Source organism: Excalfactoria chinensis, chromosome 4 (assembly GCF_039878825.1).
Source record: "Excalfactoria chinensis isolate bCotChi1 chromosome 4, bCotChi1.hap2, whole genome shotgun sequence".
Classification (NCBI taxonomy): Eukaryota; Metazoa; Chordata; class Aves; order Galliformes; family Phasianidae; genus Excalfactoria; species Excalfactoria chinensis.
The window spans coordinates 65615944-65642772 of record NC_092828.1 but is presented as its reverse complement, the minus strand read 5'-3'; the positions used below and the strand labels follow the sequence as shown (position 1 = coordinate 65642772).

The window sequence follows — 26829 nt, the reverse complement described above, 5'->3', positions numbered from 1 at the left end:
AGATGCTGTTTATCACATCTTGCTGCCGAGCATTTAAAAGAGTATTATCTGCTTAACAAATGGAAAAGATAGTGAAATGTAAACAAAATAATAGAAGGAAAGTAATTATTCATTTCAAGTCTGTCTTAGGAACAGATCCTGGCAATACAAGTAGCTCATTGTGTGAAATTCTGCCCCGTGATTAGTAACAAGTCACCTGTTCGGTGCTGCCTATTTTTGTCAGCTCCTTCATGTCATTGTTTCCATGTTAATCATGGATTTCTTTCTTCAGATGAACGTAATACTTGGATTTGTCACAGTATTTGTACAGAGGTAGATGGGAGTGGGAACAGGAATCTCCACAAGTTTCCTACAAAAAAGAAATGGCTTATAGAAAGTCTGAATTTTCACATCATTGATAAACATATTATTTGGAAAACAAACTTGATCATAACAACATTTTGAACCCTTACTTTTCCATGACTGAATACAAACGTTCTTGGTTAATGTTTGCGGCAGGGCACTCTACACACATGTGGGTAGGTATTTTGTCATTATACTGTCAAGGCTGATGAGAACAATTCCAGGATAAGTTTGGCTTGCTTTGATAGCTTACCTCAGTGTTGATCTATCTCAAATATGTTTTTATAGAATAAGGAAAAGTTAAATCTTAATTCTGTTTTATTCCAAGTACTAGATGGTTTCTTCTGGAAACAAGATGAAACAAAAAAGGAACATAAATCGATGGAGTGTGACGTCACTGACTGTAAGTAACAAACATATTAACTTTTTTAGCTTCTACTGATCTTGAAGCTGATTCTGTCCACTTAAATTGGTACCTAGTACTTGTCACATTGTGATATAGGTGTGAATATGCTTTGCCAGGATATGTATGCACAGCTTAGAAATATTCACTTAAGCTCACACCCACACACCTCCATATGCTTTGAACAGATCTAAATGGTGACTGAAGGAAGAAGGTGGCAGAACCACACGAACATACAACTCATCCAACAGTTATTAATTTTGAAGCAGTGGAATAATTTATAAAGCTGATAAGAAAGCAATGGGATTGGAAATGCTCTTGTAATGAGTGCTGTTAATATCATACTGGAGAATGTTCCTGATGCAGCGTAGTGCTGCAGTAGGGAAGAGTGTGGCTGATTCCTATAGAACATGATGACAAGAGTAAAGAGGTGAAACACGAGGGGAATGCGGCATTCAGGGATTCGTTCCAAGAAGCAGTTCCAACACGAGCTCATTGAGCGGTACAGTAAACAATGCTTGCTGGCTGACTGAGGAAAGGCAATATCTGGAATAATTAATCAATAATTCATGACAGAAAAATGCTACCAGCCGTAAACTTAATTTAAAAAAAAAATAATGCCCTGCAATAATGCAAAAAATTATGACTATACATTGTTTTTTTTTTTAAGAGTTAGTATAGACCAAAAGCCAAAACACGTCAATCATACATAATAAAACTGATTATCTTAAAAAAGATTTATGACAGTGAAAATTAGACAGTCAGCGTAGCATAGAATCCTAATACTGAATAAACGCCACATTTGCAGTGAAAGGTCTTAATAACAGAGTTAATAACCAATTTTTCACTTAAATATTTCACGTCCCTGTGCAGGAATAGAATTCCTACTTCTTTTATGTTTCATTTTCCTCGCAGAGATGTAGATGTTTTATTAATCATTACTCATGATCTATTAGTGCAACAGATTTAATTTTGTCAGCTTTCTGTGTTTTATGAGAAGCACTATCGCTGGATATTAATGAGTATCTGGCTATCTATTGTTCATACTCGAGTTACATTCTTCCAAAGACTTGGCCGGCTTTGAATAAATAGTAATCCTGTCTAGATTGGCTTCCAGACAATTTCCCCTTTTCATACTTCAGCACAATCATGTAATGTTTACATTTTAGGAACTTCAAAAGATTATCTTAAGCAACTCAATTGCTCTTATTTAAGAAAGAATACGAATGCGTTTTCTTCCAGGAAATATATTGGTTTAAAAATAAAACACTGAAATGTAAGTTTGAACTCTTAATTTGTCCAGTGATGAAAACATGAATAAGAATGAAGTACTTTGTCCTTATTTTGGATGCTACTTAAATCTAATATTCACAAAGCATATGACGCTGCACATATAATTCACAAAAGTGTGGTATCACAGATAAAATTACTCCTTCTACAGTGAGGGTGGTGAGGCACTGGAACAGGTTACCTAGTGATGTGGTTAGTGCCCCATCCCTGGTGACTTTCAAGGCCAGGCTGGATCAGGCCCTGGCTGGGCAACCTGAACGTGGCTGTGGTGTCCCTTGTTTTGCAGGGGAGTTGAACTAGATAACCCCCAGAGGTCCCTTTGTAATCTAAGGATTCTATGACTCCATGATTCTAATCCTGCCTGCATTAGATTGTGGATGACTGGCTGCAGTTTAAATCTGTCCCAGAGAGACCTGGTTTTAGTCTGTTACTTTTCTTACCATGCAGTGGGCACAAGAAACAAGATTTGCACCTCTCTCTTCTTGCAGGCAGACTGTTCTTAAGCCTACCAGCAAGGAAGAACTGATTTATGAGTATTGGTATTGAAACATCCTGATAATGACAAAAGGTTGTCAGAATATATTACACAAGTGGATTTGTTACAAGTGCTCTTCTTTTTGCAGGATGAGAAGGTGAAGGAAAATCCTGAAGACTACTCTTCAAGAGGAGAAGGCAGGACAGAAGACTCATAATCATGTCCTAATAGCACTTCCATGACTGAGCGATAATGGACACACCTGCATTATGATCACATGTATGCATGAAGCTTGTGTGAGCCTATCTGAGCTTACTCCAGAAATTCAGGCTTGACTTTTGAGAGTTCATGCTAATATATTTGGTGTTCATTCAGTATCTGGCATAGTGGTCCATGATCCATCACTGTGCTCCCAAGATGCTCCAGCAAGACAGATTTCAGCCATCCTTCCCTTTGTATAGGTTCCTTTACCTGTGAATCTGAAGAGAAGCCTATGTGGACTGTGAATTCCTCTCAGAAAACACTGTAAGTATTTGGACAACTAAGTCGTGCAGGTCCCTGAGCTACTACTTCTAGTATTAAGCTTCCTAGTTAAAGCTGCTTTAGATGGATGCAGCTACAGCAAAAGCTGAATGATAAGTATTCCCAAATGTAACCAAACAAACTGGCAAACTGAATAGATCTATGAAATACTTCATAGTAGTCACAAACTCTCTTCTTGCTACTCTCAAGAGGAATAAATTTTGTTTAGAGTCACAGACCAAGCCCTCTTTTACAGCACTTTAAATTTGATGCTGCCTTACAAGTGCAAAAGGAAAATAAAGCGATGGTAAATGTTCAAAAATTACTTTAGCATGGACTGTGTTAACTCACTGATATCTTTCTATCCTGTCCCTAAGTTCAGGCACTCAGGGTGGTGGTTATACACTGTGCTTGTGCACTGGTGATGTCTGGATGAAAACAAGACATGTAGCTATAGGATGTTGCAAAAATGCTGTCATCCCAAAAATCCAAGCATAGAAAATAAACCTGTTTGAAAGAGCTGGTCTTCCCTCTGGTAGTAGAGACCAGTCATCCTTGACTTAAAATCCAATAAAATTGGATTTTACTCAGTCCAATAGGAATGGCTCTTGTTCTCAATGTCTGACATGGAGTGGTCCATCAGATGGACGCCACAGTTCAACTTTGCATTCCACCTACACAAACGGTTATGAAAGGAACTTCTTATGACTGCAGAGAAGCTGCCAGGAGAGAGCGGAGAAGCAGACAGGCAGTTCTGCATATTGGAACTCATCCGTGTGAATTTGCTTTAGCTGCCATGCAATCTCCAGAAGATATAACGAAATGACAGTTTACCCAGAGAAAGGAGATAGAAGGACATCCATGGGTTGATATCCTCACTGATGGTACGTATCTTACTGAAATTAGTATGTGTTATACATTTATATATTTACATATATATGTTATATGGATATTTAACTAAAAAGGAAATGCAGAGTGAATGGCAGGTCCTGATACACGTGTGTATTGTAAGACATTGACCTACTGCTGAAGATAGAAAACAGGAAAGAGTGAATGTGAATGCTGAAAAAAAATTGTGACATTGTAAATTGTATTTCACCAGCACTTGCATGAAAAGTAGGGCTTAGCCTGTATCTTAATGATTATTTGGTATTTTTTCCTATTCAGATGCAAGAGCTGCTATAAGATCAGTAGGAAAAACAAACATCATGCAGGACAGACTTGCATCCTCCATAGAGAACACAAAAAATGAGGAGCATCTGCATAATACAGCGTTGCTTACAGAAAGCTAGAGTAAGCAGGAACAGCATATTCTTAAATACTGTAGAGAAAGTGTTGAATGTATTTGAACACAATTTTCTAGCCTTCATTCCTTGTCATCTCTAACAAGTCTGTGGCATGTGATGGGCCTCTGACATAGACTGATAGAGATCAAGGTTTGTTGCACTGATCAGAGTGTAATCAGAGCACCCAAAATCGTGTCAGCTGACACTGAGTATCACTGTGAATCACAGGTACTCTGCTAACAGATAACACAACAGAAATTAATCACAGCGAAACACTCCACTTTATGCTGTTGAAGGTAATAGGCCTGGAATTAAAGCTAATTGCGTATTAAAATGGAGTGGGTAGCTATGTTTTGATTTAGAGATAGGAACATGTCAGGCAAGCTCGCCTGTAACAGGAGATATTCAGTGCCCTGAAGTGATGGAGGAGAAGAGCCCAGGAGAGCATTCCTTGCATTCCTGTGGCACTAGGCATATACATACGCCCCACAAAAAAAGGAAATCTTAGCACTCTGGGTTGGTAAGCTGAGCTTCAGAAAAGCTGGCACTTTCATGTAGCTGCAGGCTTGATTAATTTGAAGAAATGATGCTCTCTGATGATGAGGAATATTTTAAACTTTTTTTCTTTTTTCCAGGGCAAAGGACATGATATTTTCGATCTGTTAGTTAAAAAATGGACTCCTGTAAGAACTACTAGTAAGCAGCTACTAGCAAGATATGGCTGGGATGTAGAGCTCTGTCTATTTGTGTCCTGCGGTCTGCCCAGAACGATCAGTATTAGCTGCAAAACTGTTTTGCTGACATGTATGAGTAGGATTAACTCAAAGAGTTATCTTTGTTGACAAACTAAATATAGAGTTTCAAGAGGTTTAGAAGAATACTGTTTGAAGACATGGCCAGTAAGAGGGTCATCTTTGTCTAAAAGCATAAGATTTTGTCTCCTGAAATCGTAAGTGTATGCCGTGAAAAAGTGTATGCCAGAGAAAAAAAACACGTTCTTCATATCAATGTCCATCAATTTTCACAAATAAAGACGTAAAAAAAACTGTTACAAGACCTTCCTTATGAGCAAATGTAAATCTATTTCGGTGAGTGAAAATCAATTCAGTCAGATTTTCTAATGTCAGTATTATTTACATTGCGTGATACATATCAGTGAAAGGTAGACACTGTTTATGGAAGAAAACACAGCAACAGTTTTACATTGCCACTAATGACCCCATTAATAGCAGCTCCATGCTTAGTGTTGCTGGGCTGCTTTTGTGATGTGTTCATGTCAAGTAACAAACAGTACCAGCCATGGGACAAGATCACTGCTCTTTACTGACCATGCTTAGGTGAAAGGGCCAGTCCCAGAAGATGCTGGTTTGGTGCCACGGTGCTCCTTTCCTTGGTCCCCTCCTTGCCTGTGTGGGGCGGTGGGTCAGTGAGGGTCAGTGACGGGACGAATGGCAACAGGTGGCCTGGCCAAAGCTGCTGGCCACCCCAGCCAGCTGGTGGGGCTTCAGCGCCCAGCTTGGAGGCCGCGTGCACCAGACGTCCCTCCGAAGTTGCCGTCTCTTGTGCCGCATATCCCTCGGGACTATTGAGCCCTCCTTTTTAGGATATCAGCCTCTCAAACGATGGACGTGGAGTCTTGGAGCCGGCTTCCCGGGCTGGCTGGCGTGCAGCCGGGTTCAGCTCAGCCCCGCTTTGGCGCAAGCCAGTTCGGGCCCAGTAGCTGACCTCGCCAGCCGCGCTCAGGCGCTGCTTCTGCTGTCACCCCGCAGCCCGGGACAGGCGGGACGCGGACAGACCCGTCGGTGCCGGGAGCGGCTGCAGCAGAGGGCGAGCCGGGGCCAGCACCACGCACAAAGCACCGGGCGCGGAGACGGCAGCCCCCCGCCGCCCGAGGCCCCCCGCGGTCCGCCCCGCCCCGCCCCGGCCGGCCCGCCTCTGCCCCGCCTCCCCGAGCCAGCAACTTCCCCGTCTCCGAGACGGGCGCGGAGCCCCTAGCAGCTCAGATGGGAGGCGGCGGAGGTGCCCGTGGGGATGCGGCGGAGCGAGCCGGAGGGAGGCGCAGCGCCGGGTAGAGCGGGAGCGCGCAGCCGCCTCCGCCAGGCGCCCCCAGCCCGCCGGGCGCCCCCGCGCCTCCGGGGCTCGGCCGCGGCCTAATCCGGGCGGCGGCGCTGCTGAGCCGAAGTGCCGCCGGGGTCCCCGCGCCGCCTCCCTCCGCTCTCCCCGGGCCGCAGCTCCAGGCCGCCGCCGGCCCTCCTCTCTTCTGCCGTCCCGCCCTTCCGAGCCGGGCAGGAGCGGCCGCCGCGCCGGCTGAGCGAGGCGCGATGGCGTCCTACGTGGATAACAGCTTCCGCCAGGCGGTGATGAAGAACCCGGCGGAGCGGAGCCCCCAGGTAGGCGGCCCCTTCCCCGCGCCCCGGGCGTGGAGGCGGGCGGGGGCCCCGCTACCGGGCGAGGGCGTTGGGAAGAGGAGTGGAGGGGAGAGGCGGCGGGAGGGCGTGCAACTTTCCTCCCGCTGCCCGGTCTGGGGCTGGGGATGGACGCGCCGTACAGGGGCTGCTTCCGGCGGGACGGACGGACGGCTCGGATGCTGAGCCCCACCGCGGGGCGCGCAGCCCGTCCCGGCGACGGGCGCTGTTGGGGCGCACGGGAACGCCTCGGCTTAATGCGAGCTGCAAAGCCAGCAGCCCGGCGTGAGCTCCCGCTGCTCCCGGACGGGTGCTGTTGGCAGCTGTCTGCGGGCTAATGAGCTTTGCGCTGATCCCCCCATCGCCGTGCTCCGCGGCTAGCGGTGCGAGCGAGGAGTTACTTCGCTGCGAGTTGCGGTGCCATCTGCCCTATTTTCCACAAGCTCTCCCCGCGCCCTGGGAGTCTGTTGCACTCTGGTTTTTAGGAAGAGATGTTTTTGCTGATTATTTTGGCAGGCCTCTGATTGGCTGGCAAAGGTTTCAAATTGGGGGCAAAGAGGAAACCTTAACTTTCGGCCTGCACCCATAAGTCATTCCTCTTGCTAGAGAGACGTCATTGTGGTCATGTTATTTTTATCCCTGTGCTGGTGGAGTATGTGTGAGAAAACAAAAGCTCCCATGGAAAAACACACCAGCCGCACGGGCATTGCGTTAACCTGTCTTCTTTACTCGTCTTCTAGTCTCCCTGTTATTTCCTTTTATTATTTATCCTACTTCAGGAATGTGTTATTTTGGAGATCGAGTTGTTCCTTTGTCCTTGATTGACCTTTCCAAATGTCCCTCTGCTCAGTGCAGGAGCGATCCCTTGGCACCCACTGGAAATGCAGTGTTCTGGCAGCCAAGTTCCTGTGCTGGGACAATTCCAGGGTGGGAGCCTTGGAGTGGTGCTTGCCCTGGAAGGTGGTTGTGGAGTGGTGGCCGGCTGCTGGTGGGGAGTGACACCACCAGTTGCTCAGGAACCAGTCAGTCAGGTCGTGGGGCCACCAGGCTGAGCTCAGGGAGCCAACACTTCCCCGTGACAGCTGTGAGCTTGTGCCAGGTGAGGCTGGAGCCTTGGCCCTGCCAGGCCACACTCTTTGCAAGGGGCAGCTGAAAGGAGCAATGAACGAGTAGGAACTGGTGCAGTGAGGAAATCAGCTGGAAAGCAGGGACAAAGCCAGTGTGAAGGGCACAGAGCTAAATTGGGAACACCAGGACTGCATTAATGTGCTAAAACTTCAAGAATCAGCAGGATGAAAGCGTGCTGTGGCAGTTGCCACAGGAAAAGAAACCCACCCTGAAATCCACAGAGCTAACTGGCGAAAATAAGCCACAAATAGACCAGGCTGGTGGGAAATAGAGCGTGTCATCAGAATCGTAGAATGGCTTAGGTTGGGAGGGACCTTAAAGATCACTGAACTCCAACCCCCTGCTGTGAGCTGGGCTGCCACCCACCAGATCAGTCTGTCCAGAGGGATGGGACATCCGTTACTTCTCTGGGCAGCCTGTTCAAGCACTGTGGGTGCTGGGAGCTGGGGCTCAGGCATGCTTGCTCAGTGCTGCCGGTGGGAGGGAGATGGTGGGGAGAAGGCCCTCTGCTCCCCTGGATCCGTAGTCATGCTGTTGGGTCAGTCCTCTAGTGCTTGTTTTCCACTCTGGAAGTAGTCTCAGCTTTATCTTACAGCACTGTTGGAATTTGAAAGAAATGTAGCTATGGGTGATATGTCTGTAATGCAGTTATCGACTAAAATGAAAAACAAACAAACGAAAGAAGTTTCTGTATGAAGAAACAAGGACCTTGTTTTTTCTTGTTCTTTGAAAGTGACTTTTTTTCTGTCCCTGTTTTCCCTCTGTTACGTTTTTGTTTCTGCTGCTGTCTTGTGAAGATACTTACTTTTAGCTTTTGGGAACTCATTAGGTCAAGTCATTGGGAGCTGACAGAGTGTTGGGAAGAGGCAATATATTTATCGCCTTTGTGTCAGTACAGGAAATAACATGACAGTAGTGTTAGTATTGTGTTCACTGCCTGCTCATGTTAACCAACTCACTGGGCTCAGCTTCTCCCAAATTAGGGAGATGTGGATTTGTATCTGCCATTACTGCTCTGCCCTGCACCAAGCAGAGTGTCTTCACTGCAGGCTCAGAGCAAGGAGTGGAATGACAGCAGCACAGTGAGCACTCAGGTGTAGGTACAGCTTCAGCGACTGTTAGAACTGATGTAATCTGTTGGAGAAAGCAAACTAAACTGCATGAGCACGTGTAGTGCAAAAGCCTCCTGGTAATTTTGGACAGGACTGATTTTTTTTTTTTACTTCATTTATTTTTGGAAGGCAAACAATTCTGCACCTGCTTTGGGAAGTTCTTAGTGCACCACACGTAATCTGCGTGTCCTTGTTTAAAAGTTTCTTTGAGCTCTACATATTACAACTCGACACGCCATTGACTAGAACTCTAAATTAAAAATAAATGGAAGCACACGTAGCCTGTACTTCAGCATGACTGTTGTGTAACAGAGCTCTCCTCTTTAACTGCTTTATTAAACTATTCATTTACTCTTTGAAGACTCGAACTGCAAAGTTAATTTAACTACTTTGGGGAATCTAACTTCTAAATGTTCATAAATTACAAATGGTTTTGTGCCCTCGAGCTGTGACTAATAACAATCTAGTGTTTTGTTTTTTTTTTTTCTTCCAAATGTCATCTTATATTAAAGCTATAAAATTGCAGTCCTATCAAAACCATTTCCTATTGGCTTCACAGACCACCTCAGAGAGCATGCAGTTCTGTTCTGGAGGAGTTTAACCTAAAAAAAACCCCCACAGACCCAAAGCAGGGCTCCTTTTGCTTTGCAGTAAGAGAACCAGCACTAATCCCTCTCTGCTCTAGCAGCTCATTTGCATGGCATGGTATGCAAGGACCTCCCTACCTCAGAAGCTCTGCATACTGGCTCGCTGTTTGCACGCTGCACAGTGATGTCTGCAGGAAGGGCCGTTTCAACGTATGTATGCCATAGATATACATTTGGTACTGCAGGTTTCCTTCTGGAAGCTGCTGATGTGTTTCTGTCCAGCAATAAGAAGCCACAGGGGGATGATGGCACCAGGCTGTCTTAGCAGGAGAGGGAAGCGCTACTGGTGCCCTGGGCTCAGTGCTGGCATGCTGTCATGTGCCGGAAGGCACCAGAGCAGGATGCCACTGCTGGGCAGATGTTCCCTCTTCCAGTGCTTGGGAGGAACAATGGTTTAATTATAGGATGTACCTTGTCCTTTTCCAAATAATCTTCCAACTTGTTCTTCAGCGGTGTTATTTTTAACTTGTAGCCACTGATAGTGTGTTTGTGTGCAATACGAAGATAAGCCAGAAATGAACATTTCCTCCTTGCTATAGTGATCTCCTAGCAAATAAACAATGGGGTCATAGCAGATAAGTGTTTCATGTGCAAGTCCGATGCAAGGGAATAGATTCAAGTTTTGTGTGTGAATGTGCCAAATGCATGAGAAAGTATCTGTTAGCATCCTTAGAACAGTGTCTGAAGTGGCACTGTCTGAGTCTTGGCCGTACTTTGAATCTAAATCACTTGGTGTGTTCAGGCCTAGAGCAGAGGAGCTGAGGGAAGGCCTGATAGTGAGTGCAGCTCCTCACACAATGAGGAGGGCAGTGCTCTGTGACAGCAGCAAGGTCCAAGGGAATGGCATGGAGCTGTGCCAGGGGAGGGGCAACTGGGATTCAGAGGAGGGTTCTTCAGCATAGGGTGATGGACATGGAGCCGGCTGCCTGGGGCAGTGGGCGCAGCCCTGAGCTGCTGAAGTTCAAGGGCTGCTTGGATACTGCTCTTAATACCTCTCTCAGACACAGGGTTTGGATTTTGGATGGTCTGTGTGGAGCTGAGGTTTGGACTCGGTGACCCTTTGGGGGGTCCCTTTCAACTCGGGTTAGATTCTGTCATAACTAGGAAGATGGATGCAGATAATGGAAAGAAATTAGGCCATGTGCCTTGGTCATAGTTGTTTTTCCCGTCACATTTCAGCCTATAACTGGAAGAATTAAAAAACAAAGTAAGAACTTGGAAAAGCGAGGCCTTTACCTGACAGAGGAAGTGGTGTGTTTAGCGGGGAAGTAAGCTACGGAATTCCTCTGAAGTAGAAGTGCACTTTTTCTCTTGTTGGTTACTCTTGAACTACAGACTGTTTTGCAACAAAATATCCTATTGAACAAACTACTGATGGGCCTGCTTGCGCCTGGTAATCGCAATGGCAAGGCCTTGCCTAGGATGCATTCTTTCCTACGACCTCACTCATCTCAGTCTGTCAGAAAAGTTCAGGAATGTCTGATTCAGAACTTCCACCATAAATTTCCATGCAATTCCTGTAGCTGAAGACTAGTGCTGTAATGCACTGCTCAGTTGTCTGCACACTCTTGCTGAAGATCCCTTTATTTCCAGGCCTTTCTGAAGGAATTTTCCATAGGTGTTCACAGCTTTGTTGCTAAGAGTTGTGACAATGATAAGAATGTAGAAGTTTGATATTATTATTATTGTATTAATGTTTCACCTTAGCAGTGCCATTCTTCTGTACATGTGCATATTTCTGTGTTGTGCAGTGCTGAGCTTCACCACTGCCTGCAAAGCCCTGGTCACAACGAGAGCTCCTTTATCTGCAGAGCAGAAACAGCTGATTTGAAACCTTATCCTCAACATGTGCCTGCTTTCTCATTGCATCAGCAGATCGTGGCTGGGGTAGCTCTACAAATCCAAGCTAACTGGGAACTTGAACTTGAAAATTTGCTATTTAACTGTAGCAGTGGGCACAATGAATACTGAAGCTGGCTAGAAGCAAATCTGTCGGCTAATCTGCAAAGGCAGAAAGGGCTTAGTTTGTTCTTGCTGTAGAAGCAGCAGCAGATCAGTGGCATGCAAGTATTTGCCCAAAATAGTGTTTTCCCCCTCAGGAGGGAAGGACATTGTTCCATGGTCTGTCTGTCAGGTTATTCACAGAAAGCACTTTGTACCTGTGGAGGGAGAAAGGAAAAGAGATTTAAATGTTTGATCAGAAGATGTGTTGTGTATTTTAGTTAATCTCCCTGTAATTGGTGTAAGGTGTTTTAAAAAACAGCCACTTCATTTATTTATTTATTTTTCATTCCTGTGGCTTTAAAGGTCTTTATTCTTATTCAAATTATTAACAAGTGATAGCTACTGATTCATTCTGATGAATCCCTTTTTTCTTAAGTCAAAATGCTGCTACTTGATCTATTGCTGTGTTTCAAGAACAACCATACGTACACTGAACGGATGGCGCAAGAATTCTGACTTCCTTATGAAGGGCTTCATGAGAAAATGTATTTTGGCTTGTGTCTTGGGAACTTTCCCACAGTAGGAGATCTAATTTTTGCAAGGTATTGTTTGGGAATTCAAAAGGAGCGCTGGCAGAAAGATAGCTCCACAAAGAGCCTTTGTGAGAGGCAGCCTAGCCTGCACGCCGCTCACTGCCGCCAGCGTTGCAGATTTAATTTGCTGGATATATTTTGTGTGAAAGGATGCATTTTAGTAAGCCTCAAAATGGAAGTGGTGCTCCACTTTGCTTCATCTGAACTTCGTGGAGTTCTCCACGTCTCTTGAAAACAAGGAGAGAGAGGAGATCTATTACAGAGCTTTTCTTAGGGCTTTGTTTTTGGAGTTGAGATAAGCTGTTTAGTCTCCATGCAGCTCTGTTATGCACATATATCTGTAGATATATTCCTTTGTGTGCCTCTCTATTGTCTGACCTGAATAAAAGTGATTTAATATCTGTTTTTTAGCAGTTCTGAAGGATTCCGAGTAACAATAATAAGCAGTATATATATCATTAAAGCACTGGAGGAAAAAGATAAAGTTTAAATATTTCAGTGGCTATGGGGGGAAAAAAGTGCCTTTTTTAATCACTGATAAAGTAAATGAGTTTTTCTATATTAATATTTTACTGGATAAAAAGGTTTCCACATTTTTTACCTTATTTATTTATTTTTATTAAGGATATTCACGTCACTATCTGTATTTTACTTGTTCTGTAGTTGATGGGAAAAATACTGGTAGCCTTTTCCATTTGAATAGTCATTCAGGCTTCATGTCCTATTAACAAAAAAGAACCAACACACCAAAAGCCAACACCAAAACAACAAACTCTACCCGCACCCCCCCCCCCCCAAAAAAAAACAACAACAAAAAACTAACCAAAAAACCAAAGGGAAGTGAGATAGTATGTGATGCAAATGTGGTTTGTAAGCACTTGATGGAAAACAAGCCTGTACCGCCAGTACAGTTGGAAGATCCTTCTGTTTGAGATTGGGTTTACTTAACCAGGAGGTGGAACCTTTTATGGTGCTTTGTATTTTTCTAGTGGCAAAGCTTGTTTAGGGGTTTTGTTTCTCATGCGATGTCTTCTGCTTCCTCATTTGTGCTGATCTGCCTGTTTGCGAGGCCAGAATATAAACAGGATAAGTGATACAATCTTGTTAACTGAACAAAAGAAAAATGACTTACTCCAAGAGGTGGAGTGTGGCTTTTTCTGACTGAGATCTGGGTGGTGCAATAGTGTGGTTTAGATTATGGCTCCAAACGTCGGTGTTGATACAACTCGAAGTGTGGAGGCTTGTGTTATAAGGTGGAGAGTAAATGCTTATGGCTTTGCGTAGGAACCTCTGAGCAACCTAATCTCCACAGTGCTCTGTTCTCAGACACTTTCTTCAAGTGTATTAAAAAAAAGGAATATTGTGGGAGTGTTTGGATATGGCTGTAGGTGTCCCTGATCATTACAGGGGGGTTGAACTAGATGACCTCTAAGGGTCACTTCTAACTGAAACGATTTTGTGATTCTAATATATGCAAGGTAGGTCTTGAGAGAGCTCTTCTGTCTTTATGTGCTGTACTGGAGTTTAGCTTCAGAGAAACCTTTGTGAGAACTCTGTTTTGTAGGTGTTCCCTCATTACTGTATAGCAATGGTTAAGAAACTCAGCTAGCAACGCTATCTTTGTGTGCACTGTATTGAGTGAGTAATGTGCTAATGCCTGGTAGTCTTTGTGTGCCTGCCTAACACTGACTCTTGTCTGTGTTTGCATTGCTCTGTTGTAGGCAGCTGAGAAATGGATGCTGGGGGCTCTTTCTGAGGGAAACAAAGGTGTAAAGGGAACCTGCTTTTGTTGGTATGTGTGTTGAGTGACGGTGCTTTTGTTTCTTATCTGTTGGGACATACCTACAATACAGACCCTGCGGTGTTTCTGTTTTACCTTTGAGATGAGTGCTTCATCTTCTTAGGAAACTGTACCTTCACCTGCGCAGAACATTGTCCCAAAATATTTAATCTCGCTGAGATCAGCAGCGCACTGCAGTCGTGTGGGCAGCCAGCAGGAACTCGGATGGCTGTGTTGGCTTCGACTTTGTCAGAAGGAGTATCAGAATACACAGCAGTAAATATTTAGCTATATTGTGAATGGACAGAGTGTGCCTGGCCACATGCCGGTGCAGATCTCTGTACCTGCTGTCAGTGTCCCTGCAGGCACTATCAGTACCCTCCTCGGTATGCAAAGGGCATGCTGCCCACACCAGTTTGCAGGAAGGTGGGAAAGGAGCAATCTTATTTGTGTAGCTATGTCAGTATTTTGGCGTCATGGCCTTTTGTTGTGATGATGTATGGTGGCCCTTGGTGGCTCTGGTGTTTTGGATGCCTGGTGCTGCTGCTGAAGCATACTGTGGTGCCAAGATGTCTTATGTTATGAGGCTTCTTCCAACTACATTTGGATGCCAAAAGCTATGGTGACCCAGTTGGTCTTGACTGGAGTTGTGATTTCCTGATGAGGGTGGCTAATGAGTGGCTGCTTTCCTGCTGGCTGCTGTAAATGGCTCATTGATTGAAGTTACATTAGTGTACTGTGCCTTTGTAAAATATTCATTTAGCTTGTGGATAAAATACAGGTTGAGGGTATAGAGAAGCTCAGCTTGATTGGATTGCTTCCTCTCTGGCTGTGGTCTCAAAGGAATGAGTAGCAAATGTATATTAAAAAAAAATATGGGAGTTATAGTTTATGGAGGATGGTCAATGGAACAAGAAATGAGATTTTGTACCAGTTTGTTGTAAGTGCTGGTTACGCACTCTGATTTATTAAGCGCTGTCTTTATTGATGCACTGGCTAAGTATTTTCTGGAATACATTCCCAGCTACAGAGGTAGTGAGGAGTCAGTAAAGACTGAGTAAGGGCAGTTTTCACTCTAAATTATAGAAAGGTAATCATGAAAGGTCTCTGTCTGAGTTGTATTTCATCTTCTCTGTTGATGTGTGGTATGCACTTCTAGGTGATGCACCAAATCTGTCTGTGAGCGCCCTAATCTGAGAACTGAGCATCTCTTCCTGTGTGATGCAGGTGTGGAGCAGTATGCTGAGCAGGAGGGCTGTAGAGAGGGTAAAGGTGTCTCCAGCCTTGTTGCGCTGCTGTGTGGCAGCTGGGAACTGCTAATTTCAGCTGAAGTCTCATTTTAATTTGTGATGATTTACTTGAATGATGCCTGCTCCTTGGTCACAGGCTGCTCATTGACTATCAGATGACAGTGCAGCTCAAGCTTGGCTGTTAAAAATGATTTGAGGCAACAACACTGAGGAAAGAGTAATTGGTGCAGAGGTTTTCAGAGGGGGGAGGAGAGGAGTTTATTGCATCTCTGCTGTGTCTGAGGCAGCCGTCTGTTTTAGTGCTGCTGGCTTTTATTCTGCTAGACACTGCACTGATGGGATAGCTGGTCTCCATTGCTCTTAAATCCTTTTGAAGAAGATTGTAAGGCTTTTATTTAGGATAACTCTTAGTAAAGTCTCTGTTCAGAAGCTAAGCAATATCTAGACAACTGGATATTTCTGGAAAATAGTTATGTATATGATGTGCAGGCATACAAAAATGCTTTGTTAGCTTTATAAAGCAGCGTTTAGTGACTGGAAAGGAGAATCTTGGGATTTGTAGCAGCATGTGCTACTGGTCTGCATGGGAAGATGGTGTATTTCTGAATGCCCAGGTGAACCGTGAATCATCCATTTCTCCCTTCTTTTACTCTTCGTACCTAGCCTGGTGCTATGGTTTAATATCTGTCCTAATAATTCAGTGGCTTCTATTTTTTTCCTTTTTAAATCCTTGTTGGTAGGTTTTGATTTTGTACCTTATAGTAACCGTCTCCTGTATTTCTCTTATTAGAGCACTTAGAGAAACACTCAGGTAGTCTTAGCTAATACTTTCATTCATGTGTATTAATTTTGCAGTGGGAAGGAAATTCCTCTTTACATACGAAGTATTCTACGGTGAATATTATAGAAAATACTGTCCATTGTAGAAGAAATGTAGAAGTATCCTCAGTACATCCTCATTTGGGTACGCCAAACCTTTAACTGTGTAGGGTTGATTTTTATGGTCTAGCGTTCTTGTATGAGTGAATATTCTACGTGAATGTAAAAGAAAAGTAAAAGAGAAAAACAAAACAAACACAAACTTTTTGTGCAGTCTGTCTTAGCTGGAGAGTAAATGAACATTCAGCTGTGACGAAAGTAGCACAGTTTGCGGAGACACAACCTAAATAAACCCGGGAAGGCTTGCTGTTGACATTGGCCCACATCTTAGCACAGGAGTTCCCTTACACAGCTCTTAAACAAAGGGGGTTTGTTTGAAACAGGTGCTCTAATGGCTGCCCTGGCCTTTAGAAATAGTTCTTAGGTGAAGTAGTACTGCAGTTAACTGTAGGTAGTTTCATAAGGCATCTTGTTTTTTTGCATATTTTTTTATTCTATTTTTTTTTTCCCTCAAGAAAGCAATCTTAGTGATAGCTTCATGATGCTTGCTTCCCCTTACACAGCTGTATATTTTTAGAAGGTGCTTGTCACAATTTGACAGGCCAGCATGCAGCTGACACCTCTGCAGCTAGACAGCTGCTAAAATGCAGTTCCCAAGATGACTTTTTAAACTACGTGTAATGAATTAATGCCTACCCAGGCTGTTCTAGGGTGCTCTTAGTTGCAGTAGGAAATATGCAGCTTGAACTTGGCAGCTCTGCTGAATGTGTGAAAGGGCTGCAAAAATGAGACACTCATTAAATACTGAAACTATACTACAATGCATTAAGTGCAGTTAATGTGGTAGAATGGGTATGAGAGTGCCTTGTGAGTTGCATGAGCATGTGAAAAGACTTACATTTAATTTACTGAGAGTAGCAAAAGATGATTCTAAATCAGTCTGTTGTAAATAGAGTTAGGAGATGATGAAGTAGCTGTGCCAGCATCTTGTGCTGGTAAGACAGGCTACTTCCACACTGCATTGCTTTAGGAAAATGGTATCTGACTTCAAAAGAAGAATGAAAATCCCATTTTGTACAAGTGTTATATGAATATGTCTTACTTGATTTCTCTCTGATCTCTTCTATTTATAGACATCTTGTTTCAGATTTATCTGAAAGCGAAGGTCAGGAAGTGCTTTATTCCAAAAATGCTACTTGTTGTGGGTTTTCTGGCATGTCCTTTCCCTGCTCCTTCCCAAGAGGAACTGTACAGAAAGTATTTTTCCACAGTGAAGCACAGTTCTTCAGCTCTGCAGATTTCAGGCTCTGCTGCCTGTGGCTTATATTGCTTCACTTCCAAAAACAGTGCTGTTTTTTTATCATCCTTTGGTGTCCACGTCAGTTGTACAAATGATTAAACTGCAAAAGTTGCTGACTGCTTTATTGGAATGCATTACAACTTTGAACAGTGTCCGTGTGTGGGTTAGAGTGTGGGGGCATAGGAATTTGGACTCTATCCTGTTTGCCAGGGTTCATTTCTCATGTGGAGTTTCAGACCATTGAATCTTAGAATAGCTTGGGCTGGTAGGGACCTCAAAGCCCACCCAGCCCCAACCCCTGACATGGGCAGAGCTGCCTCCCACCAGCTCAGGCTGCCCAGGGCCCCGTCCAGCTTGGCCTTGAGTGCCTCCACCAGTGGGGCACCCACAGCTCTTTGGGCACCTGTGCCACAGCCTCACCACCCTCTGAGGGAAGAATTTCTTCCTAATATCTAATCTAAATCTCCCCTCTTTTAGTTTAAACCACCCTCCCCTTGTCCTATCTCTATCAGACAGTGTAAAAAAAAAAAAAAGAAAATTGTTTTCCCTTCTATTTATAAGCTCCCTTTAAATACTGGAAGGCCATAGTGACTTTATTTTAGACTAGTGTCTATATGTATATATCTATATGTATATAGACTAGTGTCTATATGTATGTACGTAAGATAAAAGCTCAGCCATTCTGTATGCTTCCACCAAGCATTCAGGAGCATGGTATTGACACCAGCATCACTTTGTCTCTGCCATCTTGGTGGAGATGAGAATACAAAGCCCAGGGTCATGAAATGCATATGGCTTTTTGTTAATTCTAGGGTAGGAAGAGGTTTCTTTTTCCCCTCCATGTACAAACAAAAGGCATTCTCTTCAACTGGTCTTCTGAGAGTGTGTGGTAATTCTGAGGGCAGTGAAGATGTGGGATAGAAGTGCAACAAATGCTTTTGATGAAATAACTTCTTTTGTGGTGGCTGGAGTTCAGTGCAAGGTCTTAAATGCTGATCTAATTTCTCACACAGCACTGCTTAGTCATTCAAGCTTGTGCTGTTCTGCTCATGCAGTGCTGACTGAACTTGTATGTTTCTGGTGTCGCTCCTTAAGGCAATCAGTGCTCCAAAGTGCTCTTAAGGATTAGGTATTACCCTGAGGAATTTAGAAGTTAGCAATGATTTAAGTCAAAATTAAAAATCTTTATCTAAGTGAAGGTCCTGCTGCCAAGTCTTGTTGTGGTTGCTGGGTTTGTTTTTTTTTTTTTTGCATTTAATCCTATGTACTCCCTGAGTGTGATGACCAGTAACTCCTCCTGTTTGTGTCAGTGTGTTATAATGACTGACTTGTGCTCTACAATGACGGTTTGGCCCTTTGGCTTGGTTTCGTGTTGTTTTGTTCTTCCATAAGCCATAAACCTGTGTCTGAAAATCAGAGCTGTCAACAATGGTGGAACTTCTTGTGAACTTCAGGTCCCTGTACCTGGCTGCGTTGTGACTTTTTATAAAGGATCTGATTTGTGTTTAGTACTTCTTACTTTTAATAGTCTTTCCAATCTGTTGCCTTGAACAGGTTTCAAGAAACCAAATCCATGAGTTTAGTTGCTGCTATTTGACAACCTCATCCTTAGTGTGTAGCACTACTTGAAAGAGACCTACAGGACCAGCTTAGTGAACGTGAAACTTCTCTTACCTGTTACAGGTTTAAGCACTGACCAGACTGATTTAAATTTACTCCAACAGATACTGAGGCATTTGTTAAGAAGGTACCACGAACAAAGCAGTTTTGTACATTCACCCTGTTTCTAACCTTTTTGTTGCCTTGCTGGTTGTGTTATCAATTTTGCATTCTGTATCTAGATAAAACAGGAGATTAAAAACAAGTGCCCTTTTGATAGTGAGGGCTAGGGCTCAACCAGTGTGTGAGCTGCTCCCTTTCCCATACAGTCTGCAAAGGGTGAGAAGCTCGTATGTTTTTAGAGCTTTACTTTTTATTTCTCACTCATAAATATTCACCACAGTAACTAGGCTGTTTTGTCTCTTTCTCCTTTTCCTAATTGCTAACCCTGTAAAATAACAAGGACCCACAATCAAGACAAAACAAAAAACCCAAATTAAAAGCAACAACAACAAAAACCCCTCAAACCTTAACAATTCCTATGCCTTGTTTTCCAGCTGGAAAATGCAGAAGTCTGGTAAGCATCTTTTCAGGCTGTCTGGTGTCTCTTGGAAGCTGGCCTTGAAACCACTGCAGTCATGCTGCATGCAGAAATGAGCAATTCTGCACTCAGATTAATGAGTAGACCTGGCAGCTGTAAAGTGAGGTGAGAGGCCATGCGACGAGTGTTGAAAAGGATGTTTTTTTGCATTTACTTTCATTCACTTTATATCTTATTTTCATATCTAAATGCTCTCTAAAATGTCAGAATGAATTACCTTAAGATAGATGCGTGATTTGTTTCCAGAAGATGAAGTAGTGACTGTAAGTAGCTGGAGGAACAAGAGCTGGTTGTTCTGTTGTTACTGCAGCCAGTGACAGAACTGCAGGCCGCGCCGTGGTGTTCGGCAGCAGGATGCTGAGGTTTAGTCATTTGGGCAAGCTCCAGGTCTGACCGTATGGCCTGTGAGAGATCTGCATTGCAGCTGCTTTGGTGTAAAGTTGCGAACGACCTGTTTGGAGAATACCTGCAAAATCTGGTGAGGCTGCAATTGTGAGTCACTGAGAAAGCTTGAGTTATGGGCCTGTTAGCTGGGGCAGTACATTTATGTAGAGTAGCTCTCCAAACGCACTGAGTTTAACTTACTCATGAATTCCCTACTTTGGGAACATTAAGAGGAAATTCCCAGGGAGTTAATTTGCCAGTTTACTTAATCTTCTCAGAAGAACTATTAAGAACATAAAGATGTTTTCCTGCAATTAAAAAAAATTATATAAAAATGAGGCCACCTGTTAATCCAAAGAGTGCTTTTTGATCCAATGTAGACAGAGAAAATGGAGTGAGAAACTTCCAGGTAGGGGCAAGATAATGACCTGATAGAAAGCCAGGTAAAGAAAAAAGTCTCTGACAGTCTCACATTTAGTACCAACTGGGAGTTTTTTCTGTCCACTCGTTCTACTGCTTATTCTTTGCTTTTCCTATTCTCTTCAGTTGCAGTCTTTTCTTTGTGAGGATCTCTATTTCTGATCCCTTTGTGCTGCCTGGATTCAGTTTTATAACATTCTGAAGCTATTCACTTTGGTAATGAACAATGTAAGAAAAAATGCTTTAGGGATAAAGAGGAATTCAGTCTGTCATAATCGCTAAATTGTGCTTGCTGCTTATGGAGATGCCTTCCCCAGCCTCAAGAAATGCTTCTCTTGCAAATCCCATACAGTATCAAAATCTGAAGGATGAGATGGTGATTGTGCTGACATCTATTTGCATGATGAATTAAAAAACGAAAGAAAGCCCACACTGGGGTTATTTTTTTTGGCTCGTTACTTATGAAGTTTCTGTTCAATCAATAGTCTCAGTGGATTACATTTGCTTTTTATTAAAAAGTGAAGTTCCCAGTAATAACAACATGATACTGAAATGGCATGCGTTAGAAATGGTTTCTGACTTTTTCGTATATTAAAAAAAATTCTATTCAAACATCTGTTTATACTTGCGTGAAATCAAGAAAATTTGCTATTCTGTGGGGTATATGTGGTTTCTTTGTGTTTGTTTTTCTATTTTGCATTAAGAATAAATGACTTACTGCAATTGAAGCTAACTTAGCTACACTTAAGCTTTACTCACTGATAGCTCAAAATAATTGAAACGGGAATATGCTTTGAATATTCAATTGTGGAACATTTTTGTCACTTTCTTCGTATGATGATATCTTTTTCTAGTTAGTATGTTATGTTTGCTCTTGGTATGGATATAACAGTTCTTAACTATCCTTGGTTCAAACAAGTGAAACCTGTTCTTTAAACATGAAATAAAACTCGAGCGTGTTGTGTAGGAGGCCTGTAAAATACCATATGTGAGTGTAAAAAGGATGTTCTTTCCAAACTGGTATTTCATACTTGGGGTTGTGGGTTGAAAAAGGGCAGCAGTTTATCATTCTTACCCTTCTTTTGTTAAGGATGCAATCCTGAACATCAGAAGAAAAAGGAATTATTGGAACTCCATGCCATCTTTAAAAATACAGGTTGTATCCTGAGTTAACTTGTTGTGGGACCATGGAAAAGTTGTCTATATATGCAATTTTGAGAAATAAGCTTTTTCTTGTGCTTTTTCTGTTGACTACTCCTTGTTTGGCACTTCACTCAGGACCAGTGGGAAGAACTGTGGATCTGGATCCTAAGAAATGCTTTTTTATTCGGTGTAAAGTGAGGGTGAAGAAGTATATTTTTATGTGTGCAAGGGAATATTTTAGCAACAAGCAGTTTTCACTCTGTTGCCATTAAAGCTGGAAGAGTGGGTGGAGGACTGGAGTGCTCTTTTTTTTCCCATCCAAATTGACTTCTTGCAAATGAACCCTCTGGGATATATTTTTGTGTCCAGCTCCTTTGAGTGTCTCTGAGGGTTGCTTGTGCTTCCAATGACAGCCATCTAGAAAGAACTTTTAGTTGGTTCTGCATGACAACTCAGTGCTCTTCTGTAATTGCTACCCTGTGGACAGCCGAGAGGCACTGCCTGCTTAACAAGGCATATCTTAAGGCTTTGCTCTCTTCTGTCCTTTGGACTAACATTAGCTGCTATTTGCAGGGCGTTGCTAGCCACCTCAGAGCTATTTAAATTAGCGGAGCCACTAAGAAGCTGACTTTCAAAACGCCATCCTCTGCTGTCTTTTTGCCACCTAGGTGCTCTTAGTTTTAACACTCCCATGAAAAAATGGTTTGGCATATCTTCTTATTGAAGGATGGCAAATGCTGTTTCTGATGTCCTGCAGTGCAACTTACTATGTGATGGTGTAACTAATGATCACGGAGTCCTCAGTAGCTGATGCAGTTGCACATGTATCCACACATGAGTTCTGGGGTCTCCGTGGTTAGCCCATCAAAGCACTACAGTTTGTAAGGGGGAGACAAGAGCTTTCACCAATCAAACTTAACAATAGCAACATTACGGTGCTGTGTGTCACCCTGAGCATTGCCGTGCTGCTTTCATTGTAAGCCTCTGATTGAAACAACCATCTGCAATACTTCCCTTTTCCAAAACAGAGGAAGTTGATTTGTTGTCAGTTTTGTCCTGTTTCTCTGAAGAGAAACTCAGTGCAGCTTATTTGAAGAGAAACAAAACAAAACTTGTTTGTATGCAAAATGAATATAATGACAAGCCTGGAAGTGTTCATTAGGTCACATCTTTATTAACAGGTGCAACTGCTTAAGAATAATACAGGTACTAATTAGTACTGCAGAACTTGGAAGTAGTACCTGTAAGTATTCCGAAATGTTAATAACCTTCAGCCCATAAGTCCAGACAGTTTCTTAAGGTTGTTGAAAATGCTAAATAATGAAGTGCAGGGATGTTCACCAAGAGTAATATAACAGCCAAGTAGATGCTTTGTGTGACTGTTTGACGTGTGGGTGAACGTTAACCACTTTAGCAGAACCACATCTTTCTAAGAACTCGGTGGTTTTTCTACAGGCTAAGCCTCGGGTGAATAGAACAGGAAAAAGAGTAAAATACAAAAGCACTGCAGGTCAGAGTGCACAACACATTTCCAGGTATCTTCTTTTCCTCCCCTCCGTAAACTGTCTCCTCCAGCAACTTATTTGATTTGTAGTTCTTCAGAAAGCCATATTGTTTCATTTAATGCAGCTGCAGAAGAAAATCACTTCCAGAGGAAGGTTAGATAAGGAGAGTGTTGTGGGCTTTCAGTTCGTAACAGCTGAGCTCTTTTTTTTTCCTTTTTTTGTTTAAGCACATCTAAACTGTGTTAATTCTAATTACCACAGCTAAGTATTTGAATATTTTACTGCAAGATATTGTGAAGGGCTTTCTTAGTATGACCAAACTTTTAAACTTCTTTCTGTCTGCTCCCTATTTTTATCTAGGTAGAAATGTGCTTTCAATGCACTCTGATTCTAGCAGCTCCTTGATCTAAGCATATATTGACAAGATCATTCATGTACTGTCTTGAGAGAATGGAGTGCCATAATAAGTTGCATACTGTACTGTAGCTGCAGGAGTTTGTCTAAACTGGCATTCTCTCAGGAAGGTAATGTCTGTGATGCTTTCCTGTGTACAAGTGTAACTGATGATCTATTCATTTTTTAACTAACAAAAAATACTTTTGATCATTTTATATCACAAAATACTCTATTTGTTCCGAGATGTGACATATACTGTACTGGCAGAGCAGCTTTTGCAGATGTCTCCACTCCTGTCAGCCAGCTTTGACTGCCTTTGTAGGCTGTTCTTTTTATAAAACAGTCTGTAGAGAGGGTGTAGGAGTGATAATAGCAGCTTTCATTTTTGTGAGATTTAGTGAAGTGTTTGCAGTTTCCTTGATATCTTCCTGTGCAAGTATTACTTCACTGATGAATTACATGACTGTTAAGCTAACTGATCTGCAGGTGTTCCTGAATTTTTGGTTGTCTGTGATGTTGATGGATGTGTCTCATCTCACTGTGCTTCTATTTATAAGAGGTACCAAAACTGATACATCCTTCTTTTTTCCAATAATTTATAAAAATATGGTGCGACTGCTTTGAAACCTTTTTTTTGAGAATGAAGAGAGAGGAAAATGCTGAGATGATGAATATTGCTATATGAAACATGAAGCCATTAGGCAAGCCGGCTTAAGGGTTGGACTGCTGACTGTATTTCATATTTCAGGGAGACATGCAGGAGTGTGGGATGATTAGGTCCTCTGGAGTTTTATTTCTGGTCTTGTTGAGATGGTATGTTTTCAAAGAGAAAGTGCTACTGGTGTGAAGAGGGGAGGGGGAAAACTGCAGGTTGCATTGGTTCGTTACTGTCTAGTTATTTGGTGTGTCTGTAAAAGTTTTATGTGGGAAGGTAGAGTATGACTATAATAGAACTCAGAACAGAAACAGCCTTTCAGGAGTTTTCTCCTTGGATCCAAAAAAAGGCTCGTACAGAGGAGGGGCTAAACTGAGGTGCTAGCTGGCCATACAGGTCTGATGCTTTAAGTACTCGTTGCTTAAGAAATTGATAGTGATGATACGGAGTTGAAAGTAACACTACTAATGTCAAATACAGTAAGCAGGAGCTTTGTATCTCTGCTGAAACATTGTTGGTTTAAAGCCTACTTTCTTCTTTGCTTAAGTTCAGGCAAACCTGAAGAAAACCAAAAGAAATTATCTTTGCTGACTTTGGTGGGCACTGCCAGCAGTGGAAGTGGGAAGAGTTCAAAATAGAAGCAGCATCCTCAATTTAATGCATGAAATGAAACTTAAGTTGCATGAAGGAAGTAAATATACTTTAAAATCTTCATTAAGCCTGAATTTCTTCTTTTTACAGTAAAGTTTAGTCTCTTTTATTTCCAGGTAGAAAAACAACCTAATGCCTCAAAATACTGCCAGCTTTCTGTTGTCGTTAGAAATGGTGTATTTGCACTCCTTGAGATTTAAGATAGCTGAGAGACTTCTGTAACTGTAACTAATCCTGATACTGAGAGTAGGGTCTGGGTTTGTTGTTGGGATGCTATAGTTCTCTGTCGTATGCATTGGGTAGGGGAAATGAAAACCATGCCATAATGTTCATAGTCAGTATGTTTAGAAAAAGAATCCTGAATTTCTGGTACCAAACTCTACTGTAGAGAGACATTTCTAAAGTCTGGAAACCAAACTATTGCCATCATGACTGAACAGTAATTTCAGAGACAATGCTTGTTGGATAAACTATAGTGGCAAAAAACAGACATTCAGTAGTCTGTTTTGTTTCTTGCAGCTGCATTATTGCAGATGGGAGGCCTCACTATTTAATTAAACCTTACTCTGTACACAGAGGAAGAAGTTAACATTTTTTTCTACCTGATGAAATTTTTTTTATACCCTTTGAAAACTCTAATGCCAAATTTGACAGTAAAACTGACAGTATTTTTTACATGTTAGTTCGTTTTTAACATCTGAAGTTAAGGAACAACTTCTTTAAGTAGTCATAACCTAGATTTACCATGTTTAGAAGTGAATCATTTCAACACTTCTGACAGCCTGCATTTAGCAGCACGTGTCATGCGTAGCAAAGAGCCAGCAGTGAGCAGATGAGTGGTCCATCAGCAGCTGCCATGAGTGAATGCTGGTTTAAGCCATAGCTATTAGTGAGTTCTGCCGTGAACAGGATGAAAATGTACAAGAAGCCTTTAGGATATTGGGAGGGTCAATTTCTTTACAAAATAGTAAAAATACACTTTATTTTGCCATGTAGGGACATAAGTTGCTTGAAATAGAAGAGCTGTGTTTAAACTGTTTCTTTTGTGGACTTCATTTTTTGCAAAAATGTGAATAAAGGATATATCTGGAAACTCAGCTGGGGATATCAGACATTCATTGATGATCTTTCAAACAGCTGCAAAGATCCCACCTGTGTAATTCTCCAAGTATAGTTTTTTCTTCCAGGGTGAAGAAAGGGGAACATGAACCACATTTGGTTCTATTGGTTCTGTACAATCTTGCTAGTTCACTTTCCCTGTGTTCCTGCATGAAGTTCTTCTGAAGTCCAAGAAGATGAGACTTTTAGCGTTTCTAAATTGTGATCTGCACAATCTGAAAAATCCTAGAGAAATCCTTTATTTCTGTGCTGTTTTTAATAAAGTATAAACTGTGATTTAGTAAAGGTAGAACTCCAGAAATGGTTGTGTTTTTGGAACCTGAAGAAATTATTTTCTTTCTGGTTTGCATAAGCTGTTCATCCTGCTTAACTTCAGCAGATTTAAAGAGATTAGTGTTTATTAAAGTTGGAAAAGGCCTCTAAGTTCTAGTCCATCACCACCGTGCCCTTATGTGCCACATCTATCCAGTTGTACCTCGCAAAACCCCTGTGGAGAGCCACAAACATTTCCCCAGCAAATTTAGAATGTTCTTCATCTGGAAGCAGAGTACAGATATTAAGAAGACTAAAAATTCTTTAGTTTATATTCAATTTTAAGTGTAGAGATGAGATGTTTAGCTTTGGGCCTTGAAAATAACTGTCAAGGTTGTACTGGCTTTGAAAGATATGTGGGATGTTGTTCTAGATTACTAATGCTTGTAAGGCGTAGGTATAGTTAAAACAAGTTTTTATTTTGATTAATGTCTCTGAATGGGAAGTAGGGATTTGAAACTGGGAATAGGGTAGTATTTCTCATGTATGCTCAACTCTGTAGAAGCTGGGTTTTTCTTATGCATAGGCTGAAAGTTGTTCTTCAGCAATGTAAGGAATGGCTGCCTGCCAGCAGTCAAAACATTGCTTCTGTTCCATTAAAATTGGTGAATTCAGAATAGAAAAGTTCTGGATCTTCTAATGTAGATTATAACACTAGAAAAATACCTGTTCTGCAGCAGCATGTACT

The 26829-nt window shown here is 42.3% G+C and overlaps 1 protein-coding gene and 1 long non-coding RNA gene across 10 annotated transcripts in view; both read left to right on the top strand.

The window, feature by feature from the left end:
• LOC140251208 (uncharacterized) overlaps nt 1-6186 on the top strand; it is a 37308-nt gene extending 31122 nt beyond the window's left edge. For 2 of the 5 annotated variants that reach the window (XR_011903384.1, XR_011903381.1), the window contains 4 exons: nt 671-745; nt 2659-3035; nt 3824-3916; nt 4200-6186. This is a non-coding gene — a long non-coding RNA (uncharacterized lncRNA). Of the gene's footprint in view, nt 1-670; nt 746-2658; nt 3036-3746; nt 3917-4199 lie in introns of all 5 variants that reach the window. The other 3 variants (XR_011903385.1, XR_011903383.1, XR_011903382.1) reach the window with 3 other exon arrangements.
• A 213-nt stretch (nt 6187-6399) lies between these two features.
• The window catches only part of RAPGEF2 (Rap guanine nucleotide exchange factor 2), a 167778-nt gene continuing 147348 nt past the window's right edge, over nt 6400-26829 (top strand). For 4 of the 5 annotated variants that reach the window (XM_072334198.1, XM_072334200.1, XM_072334201.1 and 1 more), the window contains exon 1: nt 6497-6708. In XM_072334198.1, coding sequence (XP_072190299.1) covers nt 6640-6708 — 69 coding nt within the window. In that variant the 5' untranslated portion in view covers nt 6497-6639. Of the gene's footprint in view, nt 6709-26829 lie in introns of all 5 variants that reach the window. The other variant, XM_072334202.1, reaches the window with a different exon arrangement.